Here is a 25,416-nt window from a genome sequence, read left to right as displayed (position 1 = left end):
TAGTTGGGTCAAAATGTGATCCCTCCCTCGCAGGCTCTCCTGCCGAAGTACGCTTCTGAAAACCCACGACAAACTTGCGATTCCACACCCTCTGTAAAATCCTCGGTAGGTGCTACCTATCCTCTGAACCCGTCCAGGAACTACTGGAGCACCCGCTCCTCCTTAAACTCAACGTCATCTCGGATTTCAGTTAGCTCGGTAATGAAAGAGACCTGGGCATCGCGGACGAATTGGTGATCGGCGACCTCCTGCATGGTCTCGCTCGCGCCCACTGCCCTGACGAAGTCCTCTATATCTCCAGTAAAATAGTCATCAAAGCAGCATTCGCCATCGTAGATCAAGAGGCTCTCTAGGCTCTTGAACTGAAAAAATATACAGGTGTTGTAGCACATCCGGGTCACTAGATTCACGATGTTCTCCGCCTCGTTGATGCCGCAATATGGCACATTCGGCGAGGCGTGGACCCGGCTGGAGGCAAACAGGTTCTGCAGCGAGAATCCCATATTCTTCTTGATGGCTACGTTGGACGGCGCGATCCCGTTGCTGATGATGTTGAACTATTGCAGATAGATGATGAATGCAGAAACGTTCTTAACCACCAACCGCACGAGGTGGATGGGCAGCTGGTGAAAATGCTAAATCAGCTGGTGTACGCTGTAGTTCACCTGCTCCACCCCCTGCAACATCTTCTGCGGCTGGAAGTCCAGCGTGCGCGTGAAAATATCTGGCAGGTTCACGCTCAGCACCAGCTGGTTCACAAACGAGTCGACCACGTACTGGCTGAAGTTCTCCAGCTTGTGCAGGCAGAGCACGGTGCCAGTCAGCACCTCAAGGCCCTCCAGCTCGGCGCCGAAGAACGTAGCTGTCCTCCCCGCAGTAAGATACTCGCACGCCACCTAGTGTAGCTTAGGGGCTGCATATGCGTCTGTTTTGCGTACGAACGCAGCGAAGACAGGCTGGCGCTGCATGTGCATGGACATGGAGGCCGATACCGAAGCGGTCAGCGAGAAATCGAGTGTATCGGCTATTTGCATCCTTGTCTCTGGAATTTGAGACGCCTCCATCACGTCAGGAAGCGGCCCCGACGCAGTGAGCACAGGTGGAATTCCACATCCCATTAGCGCGGAAGGAAAATGGAGATAAGTATTCATAACATATAATATAAACTATTTAGTAATTTAAAGGATAACTCGACAATAGACAGTAATCACTCATCCCAGGAGGAAATCTTCCACACACGTCGCGCAGTCCTCTGCAAAAGAAAGCTCGGACGAAAATTCGATATCTTATACACATACATCTGAAGAACAGTGTTTTAAAGTCGATGATTTAATCTCTTCTACGTGATCTACGGTACTAGCTTTGTAGAGTGATCTTATTTCTGAAATTTTAAAGTTTGGAAGTCTATTCTTCTATATTTTTACCCAATCTGTGCCATACTAATTAATTGCAGAATGTAGCTATGGGATAACTTGCTCTTCGGAAAATGAATCTGTGTGAAACATTTTTATTTTTTAAATAAATAAATCAGCATTATTTTATTATTATTTTATATATCTATATTTGTTGTTCTCAAAAAACTAATACTAGTTCTTTGAAGATACTAAAGCTATTATATTTCATCTTCGTTAGTATAAAAATTATTTTAAAAACAAATAACTAGAAACAATTATTATTTGCTTATATATCCAATCATAATTAGAATAAAGAAAAGTAAAAGCTATTATAATATAAAAACCCTTACTGTAGAAAATTTTTACAAAAAGTGTAGAAAATTTATACATCAGCATCTGTTATCAATAAATAGTATAATTATAGTTTCTCATAATTAGTAGAATTTTTTGTTATGTCCATACCCATTATATACTTGATTGATTAACTATTTCATAAACTTACCTAAGTAAGATACTGTTGTTTGAATCACATGAAACAACCTATTAGTTATAAATTTAACACCATAAACTACAAAGATTAGATATTACATGGAACTCACTAGGAGAATTTCTAACTAAATTTTTTCTTCATCGTTAGTGGAATATCTGGTATATATTAAAACCGAATAATTCAGTAGACCATAAAACCTCATACACCATATAATGCTAATTTTTATTATAATAGTTCAGCATTATGAGAAGTTATCATAACAGATATAAGAAGTAAACCATTTAGAAAAATTCATAATTTTAATTCGTAAAAGCTTATTAATACAATTTAATGCAAAATAATAGAATTTGGACATAATTTTTTAACTTAAAAATTTACAAAATATAAAACTTGATTATATACTTAATTTTAGATTATATTCACAAGAATTATTTACCGTATAAGCTTATTTTTCCTATGATATCTATCTACAATATAGATAAAATTATACTTATTAATCGCATAAGCAACATCCCAAGCCAACCAATTCACATTTTTCCACCAAAAACTATATTTAGCCTCCGTTTTGTATTATACAATTTAGCAAATTATTATTCATAAATACAGTCCCTTCCTAATACTTTCTACTTATTTTATCTTTATTATCATATAATATATATACAAAGAAACCGTAGAATTTGCAGCCACAAATTCTCTCTATTATACGTTTTACCGGATAATATTCGAAAAATAAAATCATCCTGCTAAAATGAATCAACTAGGCCAATGCTCGATTAACTTCAACATATGCCCCAAAGACACGTTCTGCCCCGCAACAGCCGCTGACATGGACATGATCGACTGTCTGCCTTGCGACGACCACAACATTCACCTTGGCCAGGGCTGCAACTGCGTCGCCAATTTCGAATTCGAAAACTGTCAGGTCTGCGGGCTGAAGAGATGCAAAACGTGCATTTCAGGCTTCTTTCCCGACCAGATTGGCATGTGCAGCAAGTGCGATGAAAACTGCGTAACCTGCTACTCGCGCGCGTTCTGCACGACGTGCAAACCTGGGTTCCTGCTTGATGCGCGTGATAACACGTGTTATCGCGCTTGCACGGAAAATAGTGATTGCTAGGAATGGAACGCTGGCTACTGCGATTTGGAATAACGCCACTGCAGACCGTGCCAAAAAGGATGTTCAATTTGTCTTTCAGGAAGCTTCTGCGTACAGTGCTTAGAAGATAATTCTTATAGTGTAATAACAATTAATGGTACGTGCACCAAGACCTGTCAGGATCTCAAGATTGGGTACTACTGCAAAGATGGTGTGGTATCGCTTTGTGACGAAAATATAACGTCCACTTGCATGTGTGGGGAGAGTAAAAATTGCGCAACATGTTCAGATTTCACTCTAAAATGTGGTTCCTGCCTTCCTAATCTTAAGATGGATATGTTTGGGAAGTGCGAGGAATGTGTATCTGGGTACTAGAAAATCGGCCATATGTGTTTACCATATTAAGGAGAGGATATTGACAGAAAATTAAGTGTTGAGGTTATAGAAATTATTGTTGGGTGCAGTATATTAATTATTGCAGCAATTTGCGGCGGGATTTCGCACTACATAATTCAGAAGAAACGAGCGGCGGCAGAAGTTATATGAAGTCCTAGCAGCTTGTTAGTGCAAAATAATTGCGGGTGGCGATAGTTTTTAAATTTAAAGGTAAGCAGCATGAAGTTTGGATAAGTTCAGGTATTTGGCTGAGATAGTAATATCCGTATAGCCCTTTTATTTTTACGGTATCCTGAGATAGGTGGATCAGGAGAACTAAGGTAACAGCATGACGCTCGTTTGCAAGGACTTGCGTCGTGTTAATAAGTACTTCATTGCATAAAGAATACCAGCGCAGTTTCCTTTTGTCAAAGACCAGAGTGCGTGTGGTAATATGAAGCATCAGATTTCAAAAAAAAATACCAAGAGAAAAGTATAAATTTAAAATTTTACGTTCAATATAGTATGAGCAATTTGTATTTTGCAGGCTATATATTTTTCTCTAAGAAGCAAATATCGCCAATAACTATCGCTGGATGATAGTGGTAGCTTACAGCGATAACTATGATAATAATGCAATAGCCTATACGGAGCTGCTGAACCATGGGGTTGCTTCCCAACAGATTCATGGATTAACCTAGCCTTCGATGATCAACCAGTCAGGTGCCCGTATGAGAGATTTAGATCCTGCAACTGGCGGTGCGAGTGACTACTTGAATTCAGTTCCTCTTGGTATTCTGGGGTGCGCGTAATTTGATAACTTTCATTCTGCAGCAAAGTAATTTATAGTGTATTAGACAATATATATTCATATTGGTAGCGGTGCAAATACTTTTACAATGTAGGCAGTCCTCTAGAAAGCATATGGTAACTCGGTGGCGCGATGAAACCCTGATGGTGGGTTGCAGAGGCTGCTGGTGCCACTGGAGAACGATACGCAACCATATGTAACTTCGGTATGCCGGTTGACTAATGTAGAGTAGGACCCAGGTAAAGCTAGGTGCCTGATTCGGCGGAACTTTCCAGTGCGCCGGGGCCTATTGGCCTACTCTAATGCGGCAATGCCCATTATCAGAAGGCTTCCTGCCACTCAGCGGCAAGAAACTCCCAGCAGCTGCAACAGGTGCGAGAAACTACTCACGTAGTGGATGCAAAGCAAACATAAACCTGGCTACGGCCCAACGTATTCTCTCACTACCACTTCCCGTCGTCGGCGTACGTCGCCCCCAGGAGCCCCTTGAGTCCCGCGCCAGTCCGGTCCCGGGCGCAGTTCTGCTTTCCGACGCCGAGGTCCGCGAACTTCCACTCGGGGATCGCCTCCCGCTCTACCCTGTTGTGGACGCCGAACCGCATCTTGGCCCCATGGTCCACCTGCCGCCCCTTGAACGTAAACTGCCCCAGCGTGTCCTGGGGGATGGGGCCGTTGCGCCCCTGGTAGAAGCGGTTGTACAGCTCCTTGGGGCGCGTTTTCTGGTCCGAGAGCAGGCGCTTCCCGGTGCAGCAGGGGTCGAACCGCGCGCAGGAGGGGTCCTTCTGCGTGATGAGGGGGACACTTTTGCGGGAGATGGTCTGGCTGCAGGTGTGCTGCGGGAGCTGGACCTGCGGCTTGACGATTACCCTGGGGGTGGGCAGGCGCTGCGGGACCGGAACAGACTTGAGCTCTCGCGCACGCTGCGGCTTGTTAACGTACAGCGGCGTCTGCATGTGGCTGGACAGCGCGGTCCTGTCAGTGAGGTGCAGGGTCATTTTAGGCGGAGTGAATACCTTGCTATTTGCTATACTATAATCGTAAAGGCTAAAAGTCATTTTAAGTATTATATATGCTAAGTAAATACGGAGTCTGCGCGCAGCTTATGGAGGTCCCCCTTTGGAAAACCAAGAAGTCGGACGACTCGTTCGAGTTGCTGCAGGAATTGAACAACGCCAGGCTCTCCAGCCTCACCTCCTCAAATATTTTGCCCTCCTGCACTATTTTTTCGCCCAGGGCCGAGTCGGTCTCGCAGCAGCCCATTTTAAGAAGGTGGGCGTTCTACGTAATAATGTCAATCCGGAGAAACTAGATTTTGTAATCCCCAAGAATATTTTACCACTGGCCTCCTACTATACTATATGATAATATTTAACATCCCTGAAATGGATACCACTGTGCGGCAGAGGGATCGCTTCTTTGCGTTTACGGTGCAGTGCTATCGCATGCAGCATCGTATGGTACCTGCTGTAGTGAGCTCTGCTAACATATAAATTCATATAAGCACCTTCTGGCAGTGTCGCCAGCCACCCGCCGAGTCGTACCAGCTGCGCAATCTGCACCATTTCCTGCGCCGGCGGTTTCGGAATCTAGCTGGTACCTGTCAAACCCTACGAACTCTCTGCAGGTGGCTCAAACATACTTCTAGCTGAATATGTATTCCACTGCGAAAGTGGAGGCGCAGTCAGCCGACCTCCGTCGTTGCTGGGTTACATGCAGATAGGTCGGCAGACTTCTTCGAGTGCATGCTTTAAATTTTGAGTGCCAGCACATCCTCAGTTCCAGTATTGGTAACACGAAATTCAGACGAAACCTGCAAAACACATACCTTTCAGCAGATGCCAGACGGGTCAGGTTAACGGTGCCAGTATCTGATACTGCACCCTGCGCAATCTTATTGCACCTAGCATGCTACTGGACAGATTTTAGCAGCTCTGGCGAAAACAAGGCCTCCCCAGCAGTACGAGCACCGGTTTGGCCCAGAGTCGCAGGGAGTATAGCTCCTATCGGAAACTTATTTAGCCAGAACTATCTTAACAGGCCCCATCCAAGCGGTTCAGATTTTCATCTGTCGCACAGCTGGCAGGCTTTGGGGGTGACATCAGCAGGACAGCCTCATGCAAACTTGGATGAAATTGAGGAGGCTCGTCACGGTTTGCACTCCCTAGCGCTATTTGAGTTGGGTGGGTAGAAGGTGCATGCGGATTATTTATTCGGACTGCTCCAGCATTTGTCTGCTGCCATCATTTTAGAAACAGTATAGTTTCAGTATTTGTGCAATTTGGTATTTTGATCTGGCTATGCTCTTACAGGAGATGCGCAACTTCGACTGAATGAATTATCTCGAAAGGTAATATCGACCGATCCGAGGCTGAGAAAACGCGAGTGTTCTTTAGGTATCAGAATATGGCTGGTTTAGCTGCTAGAAGCTGAATTGGTAATGGATAGTAATATATAGTATTTTCTTACTTGAGAAAATCATATAATATAGAATACCATAATAAAGTACCAATATTATAACTTTGTCTGGAGTTCTGTATGTAGGAACAAAGGATCGGGATGTGAGTATTTCTGAAAATCATAGGATGGTGATTCCAATTCTAGAGGATCCCCTGCTGCTAGCTTTCTCAAAAGTTTGTTTATATGATACTGTCTATCTCTAATTGATAGCGTTTGTTAAAAAAATATATTAGTATAAGTCACCTACACGCAATACCAGAAACTGGCTGATAGTATGCACACTTATTCTTAGTTCATATACTCTTCTATCCAGGAATAAAATCCTTCATATACGTTAACTGCGGCTTATATAGCGTAGAAGTTATGATTAGCCAGCACACAACGTAACGGTCTCTGGTATTGCAAGGAAATAACTTGTTATTTTGGGATTCTGATTTTCATAGGTAAGTCAAACACCTAAACATACTAACCATTTGATATCAGAGTTATTAATAATTCGAAAGAAATCTAACAAGATTTTGAAATTTATAGTGAAAATTACCCATACTAGAAAAATAGTAATTCTAGTGAAAGATATCAAACACTGTATGAAATCGTGTGTTTACTAATTTATGCAAACATGCTACCAATAGATGTTTTATAAAAGAGATCAAGTTCAGAATAAAAGCATAGATACCTCATCAAACTATTGCTGGTAGCGCATTGTATGATATTAAGGTCATGTTGATTGGATTAATATGACTTTCGTTTTAGACTAAGATTCATCAGATTATTAATGAACATCTTTCGTAGATTGAAGCAGGTAATACCACAAATCACAATACCATCACCAGTAATATTGCGATTTTTTGTGTAAAGTAGCTCATGCCGATCTCTTGAAAAATAGAAATTGCAATAATGTCTAGGTTACGAAAATAATTTACTTACAATTACGTATGAAAGTCACTTTAAACTATCTATCCACATGATTATAAACTGCTAACCAAGTGTTTACGAGCTTTTTATAACTTAGTGTTATATGTTTGCCTACAAACTCGCCATATAAACAGATTAACGCAAGGATCTATTTGCGCTTCTGTGCATTTGTTTATATTCCAATATGATGCCTTATTATCTGAGGTTCCCAAGCTGGAAAACATATTTTATTTTATTATTAATATTCACACTAAAAGGCAATAGCTAAATTATGTACATTAGTATATATCCTTAACCTTACTGCTTTAATGTTAGTCTGCTGTTTGCTGATAGTTAGATGCATATTATGGCTATAAATTAAGTATGGATCCAGTATATGAATAGAATTATAATATATCCTCCAATCATTTCCTGCCATGCCTTGTGCCAGCGCTACCGATACATCTTTTTTTCTTCATCATAAACCAAACTCCAGCACCAACTGCACCGGCTACCACTAATACGGCTATCACTATACCAGCAATTGCTCCTCCACCAAGCTTATTGTCGTCAATGGTACCATCCGCTTCCACAGGCCAACACATAGTTCCTATCATTTCGAACCCATCTTCGCATGAGGTACAGCTTCCACTTTCGTTAAGTTTACTGTTAGGTAAGCATGTTTCACATTTGCTTTCTGTCATATTACAGGATGCGCAGTTTTATTTATCACCACAAGTGCATTGTGAAGTAAGGCCTGCTGTACAGGGAGCTGCTGCTCCATCGTTACAGTAATTACCATCAGCAATATTATTGCATTATGGGGTGCACTTACCATTAATTGTACTAATAAAATTATTTTCACAAACAGTACAAAAAGTTAGAGACGAACATTCTTTACAACTACCATGGCAAGGTTCACATCTGTTGGTTATCTTGTTACAGAATTTTTAACCAATGCCATCACACTATTTGTTAGAAGTGCAAACCAGTACGCATTTCAATGGGTTTTACTCTAAGACATGATCTTTAGCACATTTTTGACAATTAGATACCGCAGTACAATCATCACAGTCAGTAATACAATATTCGCATGAATTTTTTGCGAGATACTATCCTTTAATGCATTTAATGCATTGGCTATTAGCACATTATTAGCAATTAATAGAAATGGTGTTATTTTTACAGTAACATCCTTAGCCATCTTAAATATTCTAACTGCATGGTAAACATGCTTCTAATGTATCTGACATAGTTGCGCAATAGTTTCCAGCCTTGCAAGTAGCAACTGAAGTTGAACACGTGCCTGTATCTTCCATTTTTTAAAATATATTATTAGTATTATAGAGATATATGAAGGATCTTGGTTTCTGAAAAACTAGTATATCGATATTAGTACTAAATTCTGCGGGTTAACAAATATACTCAACACAACCTTACTTATTCATATTTGTACTAATTATTCATATAATAAAACAATTTACTTATATTAACTATAATCCCAATTATATACTATAACACATTTTCAAGTAACCCTCTTTATTACCTCAGCTATACCTATTAAACCAGCAAACTTAAAAATACGAATTTATCTATCCGTACGCTATATTTCTACATCTACATCACCCAGCTTTTTCCAAACCTCGCAATCCCAACACTACTGAAGTAAAACCGAATTCACGCACTCTAGCTCTTCTCCGCAGAGCCCTCGCCCACCAGCGGGGTCTTCTCCGTCTCTGCCTTCTGCTTTTATCCCTACTTGTGCTTTATGACTCTGTACGCCACAACGCCCACAATCGCCCCTGCAATGACGCAGACAGAGACGCAGAGGCCAATAATCGAACCATCTTCGCATGAAACTTGTTTATTGCAGACTGTATCTTCTACTCACAGCTTAGATCCTACATTATCGTCGCAGCTACCTCTATAACCAGATGGTGGAAATATACGTTTCTTGCTCAGAAGCATGTTTTTCTCAGTATATTTTTAATTAATAAATGGGCGATGTGCAATAGGAGTATCCATTAACTAACTTGCTATCAGGTTTGATTCCGTAATTATATGAATGCTGCGTACTGCTTAATATAACTTTATTTTCTGAGCAGATTTGCATTACATCCGGTCCGTACACTGTGAGTCTCTGTCAATAGGTATTTTAACAGTTAACTGACTCTCCACAGAATCTCACCCTATGCTAATCGAAGCAGATCGAACAAATTAAATAGTCTCAATATTATTCTATCGGGCAGTATTTAATGGCGTTCCGGTTTGGTTGAATTACGTATATTCCATTAATTAAGGATAGACTATTTCTGCTAGTCTGACACGACTTGTTAAGCGAATTATACGATTACCAGTGTTTTTATCCGGCGTAGTTACGTTGCTATTCATTTTCCACCAAACACGGTTGGCAGGTAGGCGATTCTGGCTTTCCAGATGGGGAAAAATAGCCTGTCGGACAGCGTTACATATAAGGTGCATGAATGCTGTTTTCTAGTGTAAATCCAGTTACATATGATAAAAATGTCTAATTTGCGCAAAATAGGCAGTTTTCGAAACACAATTTATCATATTTGCATTTCTAACCTTCATAAATGCTAACACGTGATTAGCATGTATCATTTTAATTCCCTGAGCAGAAATAGTTATCAAAACACATCTATGATGTCTGTTACTAACTGCAAATATTATTTCCAACTTAAGGCGTAACACAAGAAAGCGTATTTGGATTTGCAACCTGATTTAGAAAATAATATTGGCTGGTATTATAAGTAAGGCTATAAATAGCTCCTCCATATTTACAGGTTTAAGTTTAAATTTTAGAACAAATCATACAAGGATCAGTGTGTTTGCTGCCAGTTTACAGTAAAATCCATTAGTATATTATGAATACGATAAAAATTGATCGCAAATATTCAAATCGAGGAAATATTTTATGGCATACTACGTTGTTACACATTTTTGCAAAGAGATCCGTGGTATTATATATAATTTTGTAATAAGGTTCCACGGCAGTTACAAGAGAGATCTATCATAAAATTTAAACAATTATTATATTTGCCTAAGAAATACCTATTACTAAATTATTACTAGAAGCATCTGGTAGGTTTTCCATGTTAATTGCAAATATTCGGAATTTGAATGCATTGACATTCATGAGTAGCTTCAAATCCTTTTAAAAATTTATCATATTTAGAGTTTGCTGGATCATATGTGACATAGTTTTCCCATACTCTGCAATTGTAGAATATTTTGGAGGATTCAAAATATTAGACGCTATTTGTGGTATAATTACTTGTAATAAAGGAGAATAATTGTTAAGGCATATTTTGTTCATTTTTATCCTCCAACATACGTACTTTAGGTACATATATTGTTTATTGCAGATATATCTAGCTTACAATCTGTATAAATAGAACTTATACACGGTGTACAATTTTTATTTGGGTACCTTAGCAATTACAGGCCATATCATAGTTTAGATACTAGCGAGTTAAGCAGATATTATCAAAAGGGCCTTGCAGTAAAATTGTATCCCACAAAGAGTTGAGTCAAAGTTTTCTCCACAGCTATTAGAGTCATTCACAAATCTGCGAATTTCTATATTATATCCTGCAAAACATGAACCACAGGTCTCATTTTAAAGGTCACATGTTTTGCAGCAAATTATATTTCCATAGTTGCTTTACTACGCGTCATCACACAAAACACGTAGCTAATTTAGTGAGGAAAGATTTTTTTCAGAGATGATTAAACGCATAGTTAAAGATATTTTATATCTATTCTCAGGTGTTTAAATAATACTTCCCAAATTAAACATAATAATTCTAGATACATTCCGTACAACCTGACTAGCTGCAGTTAATATAATTTTTAACTTATCCAATTTGGCATTTACAATATTAATTAAAGTTAAGATTGGAGCATTCTTCGTACTTATTTCCAACACTTCCTTTACAATACGAACCAATATTACATAGAATATTTCATTTAGATGAATACCAAATATTAATTTCTGAAACACTGTATGTGTCTAATATTATGTATGTTCCTAATCAGACTCCGCATCTTTTCGTACTAGTATCCCAAATCTGTTAATTTGTTTTATTTCTGCATTCACATGATATTATTTATCTTAATACGCATGATTAGCAGTTGAATATATTGATGGTGTTGCATATCAAAACCTAATACTTAGCGCACTGACTTATGTAAGTAGAAAAAATATGACGTGCATTACAGTTAACACTAAAATTAAGGAAAAATCCAATATATTATGAGGAGAAGTCTTATTTTTACGCTTTACAATCATAAGTATAAAACTTATTTTAGTATATACATGCAAAACCTTGCGTAACCCCTATACAAAGTACACATGACTCGAATTAGTTACTGCCTATGCATGAATAACTGGTACTACAACAATAGTTCCACAGGTATATGCCATATCAACCATCCATTTCGGTATAGAATTGGGAAACCCTATTATGAACATTACTTTTAAGTTTTAACACACGTTATACTTATAGTTATTATATATAAACATTATCCTACTTAAAAAAGAGATAATATTATTAGTAAATTTGTTATAATTTACATCTTTAAAAATTAAAGGAGATTCAATTTAATCAATTAATATTTATATTAGAACGGATAAATAAGGTATTGATGTTTTTTTTAAAATGAAAATTTATATATACAAATAGAGTTTATATAGATATTTAATGATAAAAGCCCAGACAAAATTTTAGTGAATACAAATTTAGTAAGTAATTATCATTATTAGGTTATACTTAATACTTTATATCTATTATATAATAAATACAAATTTTTAATTTATTTTTCTATTATGTTTTGAAATATTATATAATATATTATTATTGCTTTTTTATATATTTATATTCTTATATAAAAAATGTTAATTGGCAATCACTATAAAGAGCTTATCTTACTAGCCCCATAAATGTCTTCAATTTCACTGTCTGATATTATCTTATTTGCAGACATTTATGGAAGATTGATTCACCCTAATGACCTTAAAATCCTATACACTTTGTGTTGCAGTATTTAGTGGTCGTTTTGTGGAATGCCATGGTATTAAGGCGCTTCAAAATGGTATAAAACTCTAAAATGATTCATTTATTTGAATATATTATTTAGTAATAGAAGGTTTCCTTATTCTCATTCAATAATGTATAAAACTTGTTGATAATAAATTTATTAGAATAAATAAGTTATTAGGTGTCAAATCATTATTTTACAATTGAATAGAGTAATATGTAATAAAATTTATTGATAGGAAAACTTAGTTATAAGTAACTCCTTATTACTTACTATTGACTTTTAAGTGAAAGAATATAATAGTATTAATTACAAAACATAATGTAGACTATCAATATAAAATACTCTTAAAAAAGCATTCACTACCAAAATGCAGATTTTAAGTTCTTATATTAATTAGAACCAATATGTGATAACTATATAAGGAATATATATTTTTAAATTAAAACTGGGGTTTAAACTAATCAGTGTTGAATTGTATTCAAAAAACATATTTGTATTACTATTACTAATTTTTTAATCTGATTTATAAAAATAACGTAGAATTAATTATATAAGCAATACTTATTATACTGATATTTATAGGTTACAGCTGGTCTGTAATTATAAATCTTTAGAAAATCAGAAAATAATTGCAATCCGATATAATTATTCGAAGAGATAAAATTATTTTAATCGTAGATATGCTCATAATGTGGGCAAATATATTCCATCATCAATTCCATTTCAGATACATGCACTAATTATAAGTATATATACATTATTCAGAAGCATATATGACTCATTTTATTTTAACTAAAGATAATATATATAATATAATAGTATATAACTTTTGAACATTGGAGTAATATCACCTATAATTAATATATTTATATAGGCATTTGGAAAATCATTCCGAATTCATTTCTCCCAATAAGTTTATATGTGTATAAAAGGTATTTGTATTAAACCAAATATAAATATTTCTATTATTATATAATTAATAATAATAATTACACGTATTTTAGGTCAATTTGTATAATATTAAATTCTCATTAATAATTAATAAATTAAAATAAGGATAAGAGAAATATCAAACTAAGATTATATTAATTATAGTATATTAATATGATAATTATTTCTAATAAAATGCTACCGTTTAATCTATATCCACCTAAAATTGACCAATTCTCTTTACCATAGCTCCCTCCTCCACCAACTTTTCCAAAGTTATCACCGCGATTAACAGACGAACAGTAATACAAATTTTCCTAAGCTGATGTTTTAAACTTAAACAAAGGATAACCACATTTGTTATTTCCAGCGTTAACACAACAATCTATAACGCATCTTACAAGGTGTTTTTCAGATGAATGTTATCTTACTAAATTTTAATTCTTAGATGCAGAACATTTTCTAAGTCGCATCAAAAAAGTATATAATAATGAAAGACAGCCATTCTAATTGGAGAATCTGATATCTTCCGCAAATTTATTAGGATTAAATTAAAATATTTAGGTTTTATCCAGCTTATATGAAAAATATGAGAGAAATGATTCGCTAGATTTTAATGGGGTTACTGCAATTTTTTGTTTTCTTAGGCTTTCACAACGGTTATTAGAAAAATTTGACAAATAAAATAAAGGTTATGTTAATTTAGACTTAAAAGAATTAATGAATTTGTGTTTTTGGATGATATGAGTGAAAATTATTTAATATTACAAATATTCACTAATTATTATTCAAAAACATCTTAATGCTTATATTTTAGCTTGATATTTCACTACAGTCAGTAATTTCATATCTTTAGACTACATCTGGTAAATGAACAACATACTTTTCACATCTATCAGGATGCTTAATATCTAGTTTTTATAGTCTATAATATGTTAATAGCTTAAATAGTGATATTTATATACAGATATTTATTACTAGCATTAAACCTCCTTTAATATAAGATTACGTCATATTATGAAATAGACGAATACTATTATATTATAAGTGTATTATAAAATGTCAGAAAATTAAAATGAAGATCGTGAAATAGACAAAGATGAAAATTTAGAGTAAAAATCAGCAGATTATATTAAAATTCCTAGAAACCTTATGGTGCAGCTTTTAATTAAAAGATTAGGGCAAAGAGAATATGATAGAATGCTTATGGAAGATGAGTCGTTTGAGCAAGATATTTAGGCCATATTTCAAACAATTGACGAGAAATTAACTGATAAATGATTAGTTATTGATGCATTTTTCATTTTATAAGATTTTCGTTAAGATCGTAAATTATTATTATATATTATAGTTTTTAATTTTTATAATCAAAATTCTAAATGTAATCATTACCTGATGTTGTTCAAACTATTTCAGATGCCCTATCTTCGGCAAATCGGATATGGCACGTTATAGCTCTTCCAGAAAACGATTAGATTAGCCATACTACATAATTTTTTGACAATATTGTGCAGCTTACCCAAGATTTCACTAGCTCGTAAATTAGATTCGAATAAATTTTAAATGAGCAGATTAAAGACAAAACCAATCTACTAAATGAAGTAGCAACTGCCTTATCTGCGGATTTTCAAATCACAGCAACGCAAAAATATGCCTAACTTATCCAAATTAATAAATTTTAGGCCCTTTTCGAGGAGGAATTCAACCAGAGGACGGAAAAGCTCACTATGCTAACCCAAACGCTTTAGCTCCTTCTTATCGATGCAGAAGAGCAGTTCGTCATAGAAACATCTCTGAAGCTTGAAAATCTTACCCTTTTGGAATCGAAAATCAACCAGCTCGAAACACTTTTAAAGCCGAAATAACTTGTTCTACAAAATCTACAAAAGGAGTTAAACTACTTCGTTGGAATGTTCTAACGAAAATTTTAGCCAGATTCTTTCGCATCTAGAATAATTATTTAAAACCTTTAACAACAGGGGAGAGTCTGTTAAATAAGCGAATTAGCAATTATAATTTAGGAGTTTAAGTCTGAATTAGAAGTGAGAATCTAAGATGTGAAATAACAAATTTAACAACTCTTCAGGTACTAGTAAATTTTGCAAAATTGCAGCGAGTTTTTGGTTGACTCTTCTGTCGTAGAGATAGGAAATAGAAGTAATTTCCTCGTTTTGGATGGTGATTACACCGATTCATTCGTCTAGAAACTACGATTGGAACTTTCGAGCGTTTAGGAAATTCTGTATAAAAATAATGATAAAATTATATTAGGACTGATATAAATGAAAACGAATTTAATTTCAACTTTCCACTCCAACTATGTGAATTATTAGACTTCGGGTGATATTGAGACTTTAATGGGTGAGATTTAGGAAGTTTAGATACTTCAAAAGTTGATTCAACCTATTGGCGAAAGTATATAAAAATATAGAGAATATAAAGCTTTTAAAAATGAGTTATCTACTATTTAGAAAGATTCATCCAGATTTACTAGCAAGTCGCGTGACGCATCGAAGATGAGGTAGCGTGAAGAGATTTTGAAAAAAGAACTTGTTAGCAATTTTCCAAAAGCTATAGCTGATTTAAAATTTAAGGTAGACCAACTGAAGATCCGTATATAAGAGCTAGGGATTAAAATAAATGCTAGCGAAATTTTTGGGGTGGATTACACAGCTGAGCTGGGATAGGTATTATAATAGAACGATAAGGCATTCACCCTTAGATATGAAAAATTCTACTAGTTTTATAGCAAGAACTCCACAATATCTGCGCGCAAGGTAAACAACTTAAGTGCAACTAACTATATTAAAACACCTAACATATAGAGGACTCCTGGAAGAGGAACACCAGGAAAAGCTACACCTGGAAGAACCACTCCTGGTAAAGCTGGATTGAGTAAAACCACTACTCTATCGTCATCGAGAGTAGCAAGTAGCAGGATTGGAAAAATAAGTTTTTAGTGATCATGTTTCGAATAATAAGTTTAGCAAGCAAATATTCAGTATATTTAAAGTCATTACAATAGTAAATAGTATAATATTATGATACTTTAAATGGGAATATACAATCAACAAATTAGAACAATTTCCATGTTTTTGATACTTTAAAGAAAGAAGAGAGGATATTATAGATTACATTTTAATATAAAATACATACATCAGAAAAATGCAGTTATTCGATGACCTAGAACCCGACCAGCAGCTGAAATATATGAATCTTAAAGATGTAGATTTGCTAAAAACAACATCAGTTTACATACGAAGACGAATTGCAGCTCTTTTTTATTATGCTAGTGCATAAAATTTACCGGATTTAATGACTTACTATCAATTCTGTCATAGAGTGTGTCTAGAAAATAATTATAAATCAATAAGCGATGTTTTTAGTGTTAAGGCAGTTTCAATGTATGTCTTAGATGATCATTTTCTATTTTTCAGTTTTTTATCAAACTATTTCTATGGTAAAAATATATGCAAAATAGGCTTTGGAGACTAAATTGAAAGCATTAATTTAATTATCAAAATGATAGAGAGACTGTCTTCATATGGTAAAGATTTCTATCAAAATTTACAGATTTTTCTTAGTCTAAAAGGACGGAAAATCATATTGCCGTATCTATCTAAAACACAAGATATAACAATCAGCCAGTTAAATCATACAAACAAAATAGAAATTATATAGAAACCTTAGATGGAAAGGAGATTATGGAGAGGCAGAACTATGTCATTGATCGGCAAAAAGTGAATTATTTATACATTATAATATATAATATATTTTTGCAAAAATGAAAAAACGAGCTAGTCTTTCATCTGCCTGGTTACAAGAAATTCAAGATGGAGTGTAAGAAGAATCTAAAACATGTGATATGGATAAGCTTGTCTCTATGATCTGCAGCCAAGAACCCTAGAAATAAGAACCAACTCCTGCGCAAGACTAAGAAATTAAGCTCTAAAAAGAATTTGATGCACTAATTCAGCAATTTGAACATATGATAACCGTTCACAACAACCAATAATGATTTTCGTCAATTATCGATTATTTTATTTTTATTATATATTAATATATAATATTGGTAATAGCAAACTTTTCTAATGCTTCTAGTTGTGCTCGCCTAGTTTTCGACCTAAACCACCACAGACCTCATCAACAACCTCTCAGTAAACCTGCTTAGCGCTTCCTTCAAGACATCATACGACGCATTAAACACAGAGTCTACAAATTCTCAAAACGCGTCATTCGCCTTCCTCTACGGCCTGCAGCTCCTCTTCGGGCTCCAGACGCCCAGAGACCAGAAGCTAGCGCATTTTCTACTGATATAAGCCCACAAACTGAACGCAAACGAGGCCACGCTGTTCCTCGGCAACGCGCACTTCTACGGCAAGTACGGCTTCCCGAAGTCGAGCAGCCTGGCCTTCAACTACTACAACGAAATCGCGTTATCCTACACCCAGAACGCTACCTTTTCAAGGTCCTACCAGTACGAGCTGAACCGCTTCTTCATCGACGAAAAACTGCAGTCCCAGGACGGCAAAATCATCGAGAAGGCCGAGCGGCAGAAGCTGCTCCTGGAGCTCTTAAACGCGCAGAACGACGTCGTGCTCTACGGGAACATCTTCGCGAGCGGCAGCCTGACAGGCAATTTTGGGATGCAAAAAGACGCCGAAAACGCTGTCAGATTCGCGCTCCTGGGCGCTGCGGGCGCGGACGGCATAGCGATGCGCAGCGAGCTGAACGGCTACGACGCGATTTACGCGTTCTTGCAGGAGCACGACGCTGCCGATTCTGGCGCCACAAAACGCGTTTTGGGCCCAATTTAGGCCAAATCCGACCCCGAAAAGCCTGAAATCCGCAGCGCGCGGATCCCGTCGAAGCTCGCAAAATACGCCCAAAAGTTCACCTTCGACGGCATCAATCTGCTGCAGTTCAACAGCGTCCTGCCGTTCACGGACGAGGCCTACTTTGGTGCGCTTTCCGAGCTGATGGCGCGTGCAGCGGGCGAGATTTACGCCAAATACGCGTTCCTGGACATCTTCGCGGAGCTGCCGTCCACACCCTCAGATTCGCTCGTTTTGGAGGCCATTTTGACCGCAAAGTCGAGCCTCATCAACGAGGCCGTCCTGATCTTCATCGAGCAAACCGACAAGGAGCCTATTCTGTAAAACGTCCGCACGAACACGCAGAGTGCAAATTCGGGCTTCAGTGCCTACGCGGAAACGCTGGCTACGATGCCCAAAATGATCAGGTCGCACCGCGAGACCTGCTCACGCAGGGGGCAGAATTTCGGGCTCCTTTCCTATTTTCTGAATTTGGAAATTCTGCTGCCCAGGAAAGAAGTGTAAAACGTCAAAAAGCTGCAGCGGGTGCTGAATCTGGCGACGGCGTTTCACGGGTGCCACATGGGTCTTACGGCTCTGGGGGCGCTCGAACTAGAGGGGTTCGGGCCAGCGGGGCCGCACAGGCCGAATTTGAACGCGTCGCTGATGGCGTTTGACGTGGCGTCGCAAGCGGGCTCCTTTGAATCCTCGTTCTACGAGAGCCTCATCCTTTCGCGACGGGTTTTGACGAACTTTCCACGGGGCAGGAAGGCGAATTTGTACATTTTTGACAAAAATTCGCCTATTTATGACAACATCCCAAAATCGCGCGTTCTGACTGAGCTTTTGGCCGCGCACGCTGGCCACGCTGGTCTGGCCGGTGGTGAAATTCTGCGTGCGTAGCTGAGGTTCGAAAAGAGCCGGAACGAGGGCGCAAGGCTGATGCGCGAGGCAGCACTGCGCCTCGCTGCTGACGAGTGGGTTCAGGCTGGTTATAATAAGCTTGTTTACGGCTTTTTGGGAGAGGAGACGTCGCTAGAGTGGGTCCTGCGCAACCCGGCGCTGGTGGAGGTGCAGAGCACGAGCCGCAGCGGGGGAGCCAGGATAATGTCGTTCTCGTATCTGGTTCTCGAGCTCTGCCAGGGCGTGGAGAACCCGCAGATCGCGCGGCTCACGGGTCGGCTGTGCGAGCGCGACGTCGGGATGTGCCTGGAGGCGTGGTACGGCATCGACAACGCCTACTACTTCGCTAACAATGGGAAGGTGAACGCGTTCCTGGGGCAGTTGTTGCAGGCCAACAGCGACATGGCTGACCTACTTCTGGTAATGAAGGGGGTGTACCGGCGGGAGCTTACCAGCCCGGCCCAGACGCGGCTCGCGACTACGCATCTGGGAAGCGTGAAGCGGAAGTACCTGGCGAGCGTGGTGAACAACCGCAGCAGCCTGGAGCAGGCGCTGTACCGGTGCTACTATGGTTCCGATGTAAATATGTCAGTGTATCAGACGTGTGTGGGGCTAGACGGCTTCCTACAGAGCCTCCGCGGTGAATATCAGCGTGCGGCGATGCTGTTTTCGCCCTACAACGATACACTAGCGGAGAAGACGGAAGCGCGGCTCGAGAAAAGCATTGAGTGGATGAACAACTTCGCGTTCGACATGGCTATTCGATTTAAGGACGACGTTTTTGCGCAGCTGGTGAATCTTGGAGTTAGCACCGAGGTCCCAACGATCAAAGCTGACCTAACCGAAGCGCTGAAAATGTTTCCCAATGACGATATTGACGCGCTAACTTAGTAGCAGAAGGTGAACCTCCTGCGCAAGATCCAGGGGTACGCCAAGGCAACAAATTTCTAAATAAAGATGAATGGTAAGGCCAGAACGAAGACCCTGCCTGAACAGGACACCCCAGTTCGTCCCATTTTTGACTACGATTTGCTGCAAGTATTTGAACCCTAGCCGATGGTAGAGGCGATGACGTTGGGATATCTATTTCTTGCTAGGAACAAGTGGAATATCCTAGCAGCACTGGTCCTTGCAGCCGCCCTATTTGCATCTGACCGTATACTCTTACAGTGGGCCGATACAGAGAGCCCAGAGGTAATAGACGACGAGGAAGATATCTTGGCAGCACTGGACGACCTTCAAGGCGGCTTTGCTGGCGATGTCGGAAAGTGACAAGTTCCTAATATATATATATACTATTTACACAATTTTTGAAAAATTAATGCAGCGACTTTCTGTAGCAGCATCGCACCGACCCAGAACGCATTCCACGCACATTTCTATAGAGGAACAATCGGATCTTGTTAATATCTTGCAGTCCTAGTTGTAGTCTTAGCAAAAGTAGCTGGACAAACTCAGGACTGCATTTGAAAGGTTGGATCAGAAGAACGCGATTCTCGATGTAGAAAACTTTCAACTCCGTGCTGACCTCAACCGAAAGACACTTATTGTGGAAGAGTAAGCTGGCTCGCTTTACCAGCTTAAACGGCGTAATGCAGCCTTGCTCGACAAGCTATAGAAAATCTAGGTTTACCAAGAGAAGTAAGGAATCTACTCTAGGAATATTCCTGCTGAGCATGCTTCGCTAAATTATAACCACCTAAAGTAAGAAAATATAAACCTTCAGACACAAGTAAAACGACTGTAAGCACAAATAAAAAAGCAGCCGCCAACCAACAAAGTTGCAAGAATAATATCAGAGTAATTATTACATTAAACCTTAGAAGAGAACTAACCTGAGACCATACTAACCGAAACTTGTGTTAAAAATGTGCTACATAATATTCTAGCAGCCCCAGATACGTATCCGGTCGAAACTGCGAGCTGGCACAACCCAATGCTAAAACCTAATCCTTAGGCGCTCTCAATTTGCTTAGGCGCTAATACCATTAAGTTTATACGAAATTGTGCTAAACTTTCATCAAAGGAAGTTAAAATACAGAATTAGTTGCTGATAAATATTAACAAAGAAATGAAATAGCAGCTCAAACTATAAATGGTTAATAGCGCTCAGAGTACTTATAAGTGCCTCTCTCAAATGTGTTTACTGTCGTAGTTTATCCTTTTTGATCATGATAATTTAATACGTATAGTAGACTAAATCATAGATGATATATATGACCATTCATCAGAGTGGTACATATTTAACTCTATATAGAACGAGTTACGCGATTTACTCAAAGCCTTAACCTGTGGATATAGATAACGCTTTAGTAAAAGCGAATTCGCAAAATAATTAGAATTCTATAAACACCGTGAGGAAGCTAACTTAAACAAGCAAAACATTGAAAACTTTGCATTCGGAACATATTAAGCTATTATCAAATTCTTACTTTCGTGTTACCATGAACATCCTGAAGTTGTTCTTGCTGTATTAAGAAATGTGATTATGGAGAATATGAATTCTGAGTATATTAGCAATATTTTTAAGGACATACACGAATAAAGCTTTGTTATATCTAGTCTGAAAATTTCTTATATAGAGTTATTTGTCGCAGACAACCCATAATTTATAAACTTTACAATATTGTATGGTGTTTTTGCAAGCCTATAATTAATGAATGATTGGGAGTTCTATCTATTTGATAGACTATATGATAAGAAAAATAAGTATTGGTAGAAATATGACACCTATATGGACCTAGAAGATGTTGCTGATATCGCAGATGATGACGAAATTGAAGTTTTTTGGCCTTCCTGGTCTAATTCTGGTAACGTAATAATCAATGCTGGAATATTGCTTAAGTGAATTTCTATATAATAATAATGGAATACACTAATTTGTTGATCATATTAAATTTAATACACGTTGATTTCAATTTTACGAATAAAGTTCTTAATAATTTTTCTATGTTTACACACTATGGTGATATTCAGATTATAAGTGTATCTTAGCTAAAAATTTCTATACAAATTAATTCCTATTTAGCTGATTGAACTATAACGATATATTTATTTACACAGCGTTCAATGTTAATTAGTTAATGAAAAAATTAAGACTACGCGCAGGTGGATGTCTATTTTTGATATGTCAGATGAAATACTCTCTGTAAATGTAGATCAGGATGCATTTTGATGAATTTCGTTACTAAAATAAATATTAAACTTAATTGGAGGTAAATAATCTTAAACAAATATTAAGACATTAACGCGCATAACGTTTCAATATTTTATATATAAGAATAAGTCTACAGAATTATTATATGCTGAATCTAAATGATTTGTTATAGGAGAATAATAGATTTATATAATATAACTGTTCATATATTAAATTATGCTTATTTCGAATAATTTTGTCTAATTTTTCAGCTATTCTATAATCTAAATTATAGTTTTTGTAGTACTTTAATACTACATATACTCATATTTTGTTAATATATTATGTTTAGTACAAAATACGTATAAACTAATTATACCTCTTAAAAATACATAGTATACTATCTTTAAATTTTACAATTTATAAAATATTTATTTATTTTAAATAGAGGTAATCTATTATTAAAATAAATAATACTAGTAAAATCGGCAATAACTAAAAGGATGATTAAAACAAATATATACTTCCAAAATTTTATATTATTCGAATATTTATGTAGAAATATTAAAACTAATGTATTATCTTTATAGGTTAAATAAAAATATACAATTATTACATATATATCAAGGATAAATACATATTATAGTTAGTTATCAGCAATAATCAAATAGCATTATTCAGATAACTATATTTGCATGTTTAGCACAATATTCTTAAAAATGAATCATATACAAATACCTAATTAATCAATACTTCTTGTTTATATACAGAATTATAAAGCTAATATCATAAGTATAAAAACTGTCTACATTTTACTATGTGTAACTGATCTATTTTATTCATAATTCCATATTATCAGGTAGCTTATTTTTTTGATACATCTTATGACGACCATATAATCATAGGAAGTAGATGGTTATATTCATGATAAATATTTTTATTTATATTAGATTGTTTTTTGTATGAATATTTCTACAAGCTAGGTCTTACTATTACAAGATAATTAAAAATATTACCAATTGTTACATATCCAGTTATAATAAGCGAGTATAGCTTCTATTTATATGGAAATTTTATATTAAACACTGTTAATCTTTAAATTTTAACGTATAGTTAGTTTAGAGCCTATTAAGGATCCGCAAATCTTTATAATAAAACCACAATAATTAATCAAGATCAAAAAGTAAATTATAAATTATCTAATAGCTCTAGCGTAATACTTCAATTTATCATGAAGAAAAATTCATTATAATCTTATATTTTGTTGCTATTATAACTACAGTAACTTTAAGTTTATTCATCTAGTATAGGCATAGAGTAATTTTTTAGTTATAAATCACTAAAAATTAACTTTAAAAAGAAAAAAATAGTATTGGTTTACCTTATATAGATACATTAGTTGATGCGTTGCTTTTCGCATCATTACATTCGAATAATGAATAATGAATAATGAATAATAATAATAATAATAATAATAATAATAATAATAATAATAATAATAATAATAATAATAATAATAATAATAATAATAATAATAATAATAATAATAATAATAATAATAATAATAATAATAATAATAATAATAATAATAATAATAATAATAATAATAATAATAATAATAATAATAATAATAATAATAATAATAATATAATAATAATAATAATAATAATAATAATAATAATAATAATAATAATAATAATAATAATAATAATAATAATAATAATAATAATAATAATAATAATAATAATAATAATAATAATAATAATAATAATAATAATAATAATAATAATAATAATAATAATAATAATAATAATAATAATAATAATAATAATAATAATAATAATAATAATAATAATAATAATAATAATAATAATAATAATAATAATAATAATAATAATAATAATAATAATAATAATAATAATAATAATAATAATAATAATAATAATAATAATAATAATAATAATAATAATAATAATAATAAATAATAATAATAATAATAATAATAATAATAATAAAATAATAATAATAATAATAATAATAATAATAATAATAATAATAATAATAATAATAATAATAATAATAATAATAATAATAATAAATATTTTATATACCACCTGCGAATTGGCAGCTATGGAAATTATCATCGTATTATAATCTCAAAGAAAACGTTTATTATCAATGATGAGAGAAGAAAGATAATTTATTGAACTTCCTGATGATATTTCCTATGTAAGTAATCTAGTAATAATACAATTTTCTTATGTAGTAGGTTACCTTGTATCCTATTATAAACATAACTATTGTAAGAAAAAATTCAAGATGGAAGAGAAGTTATAGTAAGAAGAAATAGAAAATATAATTCTTATGATGGGTGAGTATTTTTCTTTAACCATCTACTTAAAAAATATATAAATATCTAACGAATAATATAAATTTCTATTTAACGCTATAATTATGATTAATTTGACAAATATAATTGTGTAATTTACCGTTAATATTGGGGTTAATTGTCTTTATATATTAACTATATTTGGACAGTGCAGTATATAAACGGTTGACTTACCTCTAGAATATTAAATTGTAATTACTAAATAATGTAGTTAGGATCACCTTACACCGGCAGTATTCTTTAAACTTAACGTATTCAACTTCTCATTAGTCACTCGTATCTCTTAATTTTGATGAGAAGCAAAATATTCTGTATATTGTTAATTTTTAAGGAAATTTAAATAAAATTTATAATTACTTCGCGGATACTAAGTTTTTTTGAATTTTTGAAATAACTAATAAGTTTTATGAAATACCATTGGTCAAAAAGGACTTCAAACATCCAATATCATTAATTCATAAAATTATTAATTCATGCATAAATATTATAACAAAACACGATATTTATAATTATTCTAAACGATAGCTATTTGCATATTCTATTACATGCCTTATTTATAATGATGTACAGAAATTTTACATTTAAATCCATAAAATATATCTATAAATAATCTTATAATATCAAAAAATATCATAAGATTATGGAACAGTACTTTAGCGTAGA

General features: G+C 35.3%; 16 protein-coding genes and 1 pseudogene across 16 annotated transcripts; 10 read left to right on the top strand and 7 right to left on the bottom strand. All coding sequences in view use genetic code 6, as the record gives it.

Moving 5' to 3' along the window:
• Positions 1-8: 8 nt before the first annotated feature.
• On the bottom strand, positions 9-1,118 carry SS50377_27084 (uncharacterized protein; the record flags this gene model as incomplete). The annotated part of the gene is made up of 1 exon (XM_067910880.1): positions 9-1,118. One exon carries the CDS (start codon positions 1,116-1,118, stop codon positions 9-11), a length of 1,110 nt encoding a protein of 369 aa, XP_067761567.1.
• Positions 1,119-1,211: 93 nt separating this feature from the next.
• Positions 1,212-1,505, bottom strand: SS50377_27083 (uncharacterized protein; the record flags this gene model as incomplete). The annotated part of the gene is made up of 1 exon (XM_067910879.1): positions 1,212-1,505. The coding sequence occupies one exon, from the start codon at positions 1,503-1,505 to the stop codon at positions 1,212-1,214; it is 294 nt and encodes a 97-aa protein (XP_067761566.1).
• A 1,127-nt stretch (positions 1,506-2,632) lies between these two features.
• On the top strand, positions 2,633-3,526 carry SS50377_27082 (Cysteine-rich membrane protein 2; the record flags this gene model as incomplete). Its single annotated transcript, XM_067910878.1, has 1 exon — positions 2,633-3,526. One exon carries the CDS (start codon positions 2,633-2,635, stop codon positions 3,524-3,526), a length of 894 nt encoding a protein of 297 aa, XP_067761565.1.
• A 1,080-nt stretch (positions 3,527-4,606) lies between these two features.
• SS50377_27081 (uncharacterized protein) lies at positions 4,607-5,161 on the bottom strand (the record flags this gene model as incomplete). The annotated part of the gene is made up of 1 exon (XM_067910877.1): positions 4,607-5,161. One exon carries the CDS (start codon positions 5,159-5,161, stop codon positions 4,607-4,609), a length of 555 nt encoding a protein of 184 aa, XP_067761564.1.
• A 656-nt stretch (positions 5,162-5,817) lies between these two features.
• SS50377_27080 (uncharacterized protein) lies at positions 5,818-6,456 on the top strand (the record flags this gene model as incomplete). Its single annotated transcript, XM_067910876.1, has 1 exon — positions 5,818-6,456. One exon carries the CDS (start codon positions 5,818-5,820, stop codon positions 6,454-6,456), a length of 639 nt encoding a protein of 212 aa, XP_067761563.1.
• A 1,486-nt stretch (positions 6,457-7,942) lies between these two features.
• On the bottom strand, positions 7,943-8,836 carry SS50377_27079 (Cysteine-rich membrane protein 2; the record flags this gene model as incomplete). The annotated part of the gene is made up of 1 exon (XM_067910875.1): positions 7,943-8,836. One exon carries the CDS (start codon positions 8,834-8,836, stop codon positions 7,943-7,945), a length of 894 nt encoding a protein of 297 aa, XP_067761562.1.
• A 358-nt stretch (positions 8,837-9,194) lies between these two features.
• Positions 9,195-9,362, bottom strand: SS50377_27078 (Cysteine-rich membrane protein 2; annotated as a pseudogene).
• A 382-nt stretch (positions 9,363-9,744) lies between these two features.
• Positions 9,745-10,476, bottom strand: SS50377_27077 (uncharacterized protein; the record flags this gene model as incomplete). The annotated part of the gene is made up of 1 exon (XM_067910874.1): positions 9,745-10,476. The coding sequence occupies one exon, from the start codon at positions 10,474-10,476 to the stop codon at positions 9,745-9,747; it is 732 nt and encodes a 243-aa protein (XP_067761561.1).
• A 72-nt stretch (positions 10,477-10,548) lies between these two features.
• Positions 10,549-11,277, bottom strand: SS50377_27076 (uncharacterized protein; the record flags this gene model as incomplete). Its single annotated transcript, XM_067910873.1, has 1 exon — positions 10,549-11,277. One exon carries the CDS (start codon positions 11,275-11,277, stop codon positions 10,549-10,551), a length of 729 nt encoding a protein of 242 aa, XP_067761560.1.
• A 1,155-nt stretch (positions 11,278-12,432) lies between these two features.
• SS50377_27075 (uncharacterized protein) lies at positions 12,433-12,651 on the top strand (the record flags this gene model as incomplete). Its single annotated transcript, XM_067910872.1, has 1 exon — positions 12,433-12,651. The coding sequence occupies one exon, from the start codon at positions 12,433-12,435 to the stop codon at positions 12,649-12,651; it is 219 nt and encodes a 72-aa protein (XP_067761559.1).
• A 1,055-nt stretch (positions 12,652-13,706) lies between these two features.
• Positions 13,707-14,258, top strand: SS50377_27074 (uncharacterized protein; the record flags this gene model as incomplete). Its single annotated transcript, XM_067910871.1, has 1 exon — positions 13,707-14,258. One exon carries the CDS (start codon positions 13,707-13,709, stop codon positions 14,256-14,258), a length of 552 nt encoding a protein of 183 aa, XP_067761558.1.
• Positions 14,259-14,528: 270 nt separating this feature from the next.
• Positions 14,529-14,792, top strand: SS50377_27073 (uncharacterized protein; the record flags this gene model as incomplete). Its single annotated transcript, XM_067910870.1, has 1 exon — positions 14,529-14,792. One exon carries the CDS (start codon positions 14,529-14,531, stop codon positions 14,790-14,792), a length of 264 nt encoding a protein of 87 aa, XP_067761557.1.
• A 98-nt stretch (positions 14,793-14,890) lies between these two features.
• On the top strand, positions 14,891-16,474 carry SS50377_27072 (Microtubule associated protein; the record flags this gene model as incomplete). The annotated part of the gene is made up of 1 exon (XM_067910869.1): positions 14,891-16,474. The coding sequence occupies one exon, from the start codon at positions 14,891-14,893 to the stop codon at positions 16,472-16,474; it is 1,584 nt and encodes a 527-aa protein (XP_067761556.1).
• A 202-nt stretch (positions 16,475-16,676) lies between these two features.
• SS50377_27071 (uncharacterized protein) lies at positions 16,677-17,255 on the top strand (the record flags this gene model as incomplete). Its single annotated transcript, XM_067910868.1, has 1 exon — positions 16,677-17,255. The coding sequence occupies one exon, from the start codon at positions 16,677-16,679 to the stop codon at positions 17,253-17,255; it is 579 nt and encodes a 192-aa protein (XP_067761555.1).
• Positions 17,256-17,295: 40 nt separating this feature from the next.
• SS50377_27070 (uncharacterized protein) lies at positions 17,296-17,529 on the top strand (the record flags this gene model as incomplete). Its single annotated transcript, XM_067910867.1, has 1 exon — positions 17,296-17,529. One exon carries the CDS (start codon positions 17,296-17,298, stop codon positions 17,527-17,529), a length of 234 nt encoding a protein of 77 aa, XP_067761554.1.
• Positions 17,530-17,602: 73 nt separating this feature from the next.
• On the top strand, positions 17,603-20,500 carry SS50377_27069 (uncharacterized protein; the record flags this gene model as incomplete). The annotated part of the gene is made up of 1 exon (XM_067910866.1): positions 17,603-20,500. The coding sequence occupies one exon, from the start codon at positions 17,603-17,605 to the stop codon at positions 20,498-20,500; it is 2,898 nt and encodes a 965-aa protein (XP_067761553.1).
• Positions 20,501-20,549: 49 nt separating this feature from the next.
• Positions 20,550-22,076, top strand: SS50377_27068 (uncharacterized protein; the record flags this gene model as incomplete). The annotated part of the gene is made up of 1 exon (XM_067910865.1): positions 20,550-22,076. One exon carries the CDS (start codon positions 20,550-20,552, stop codon positions 22,074-22,076), a length of 1,527 nt encoding a protein of 508 aa, XP_067761552.1.
• Positions 22,077-25,416: the final 3,340 nt, after the last annotated feature.

The sequence above is a fragment of the Spironucleus salmonicida genome, chromosome 7 (genome assembly GCF_000497125.1).
Source record: "Spironucleus salmonicida strain ATCC 50377 chromosome 7, whole genome shotgun sequence".
In the NCBI taxonomy this organism is placed as follows: Eukaryota; Fornicata; order Diplomonadida; family Hexamitidae; genus Spironucleus; species Spironucleus salmonicida.
The sequence above is the reverse complement of the archived record's forward strand: the minus strand, read 5'-3'. Positions and strand labels throughout refer to the sequence as shown.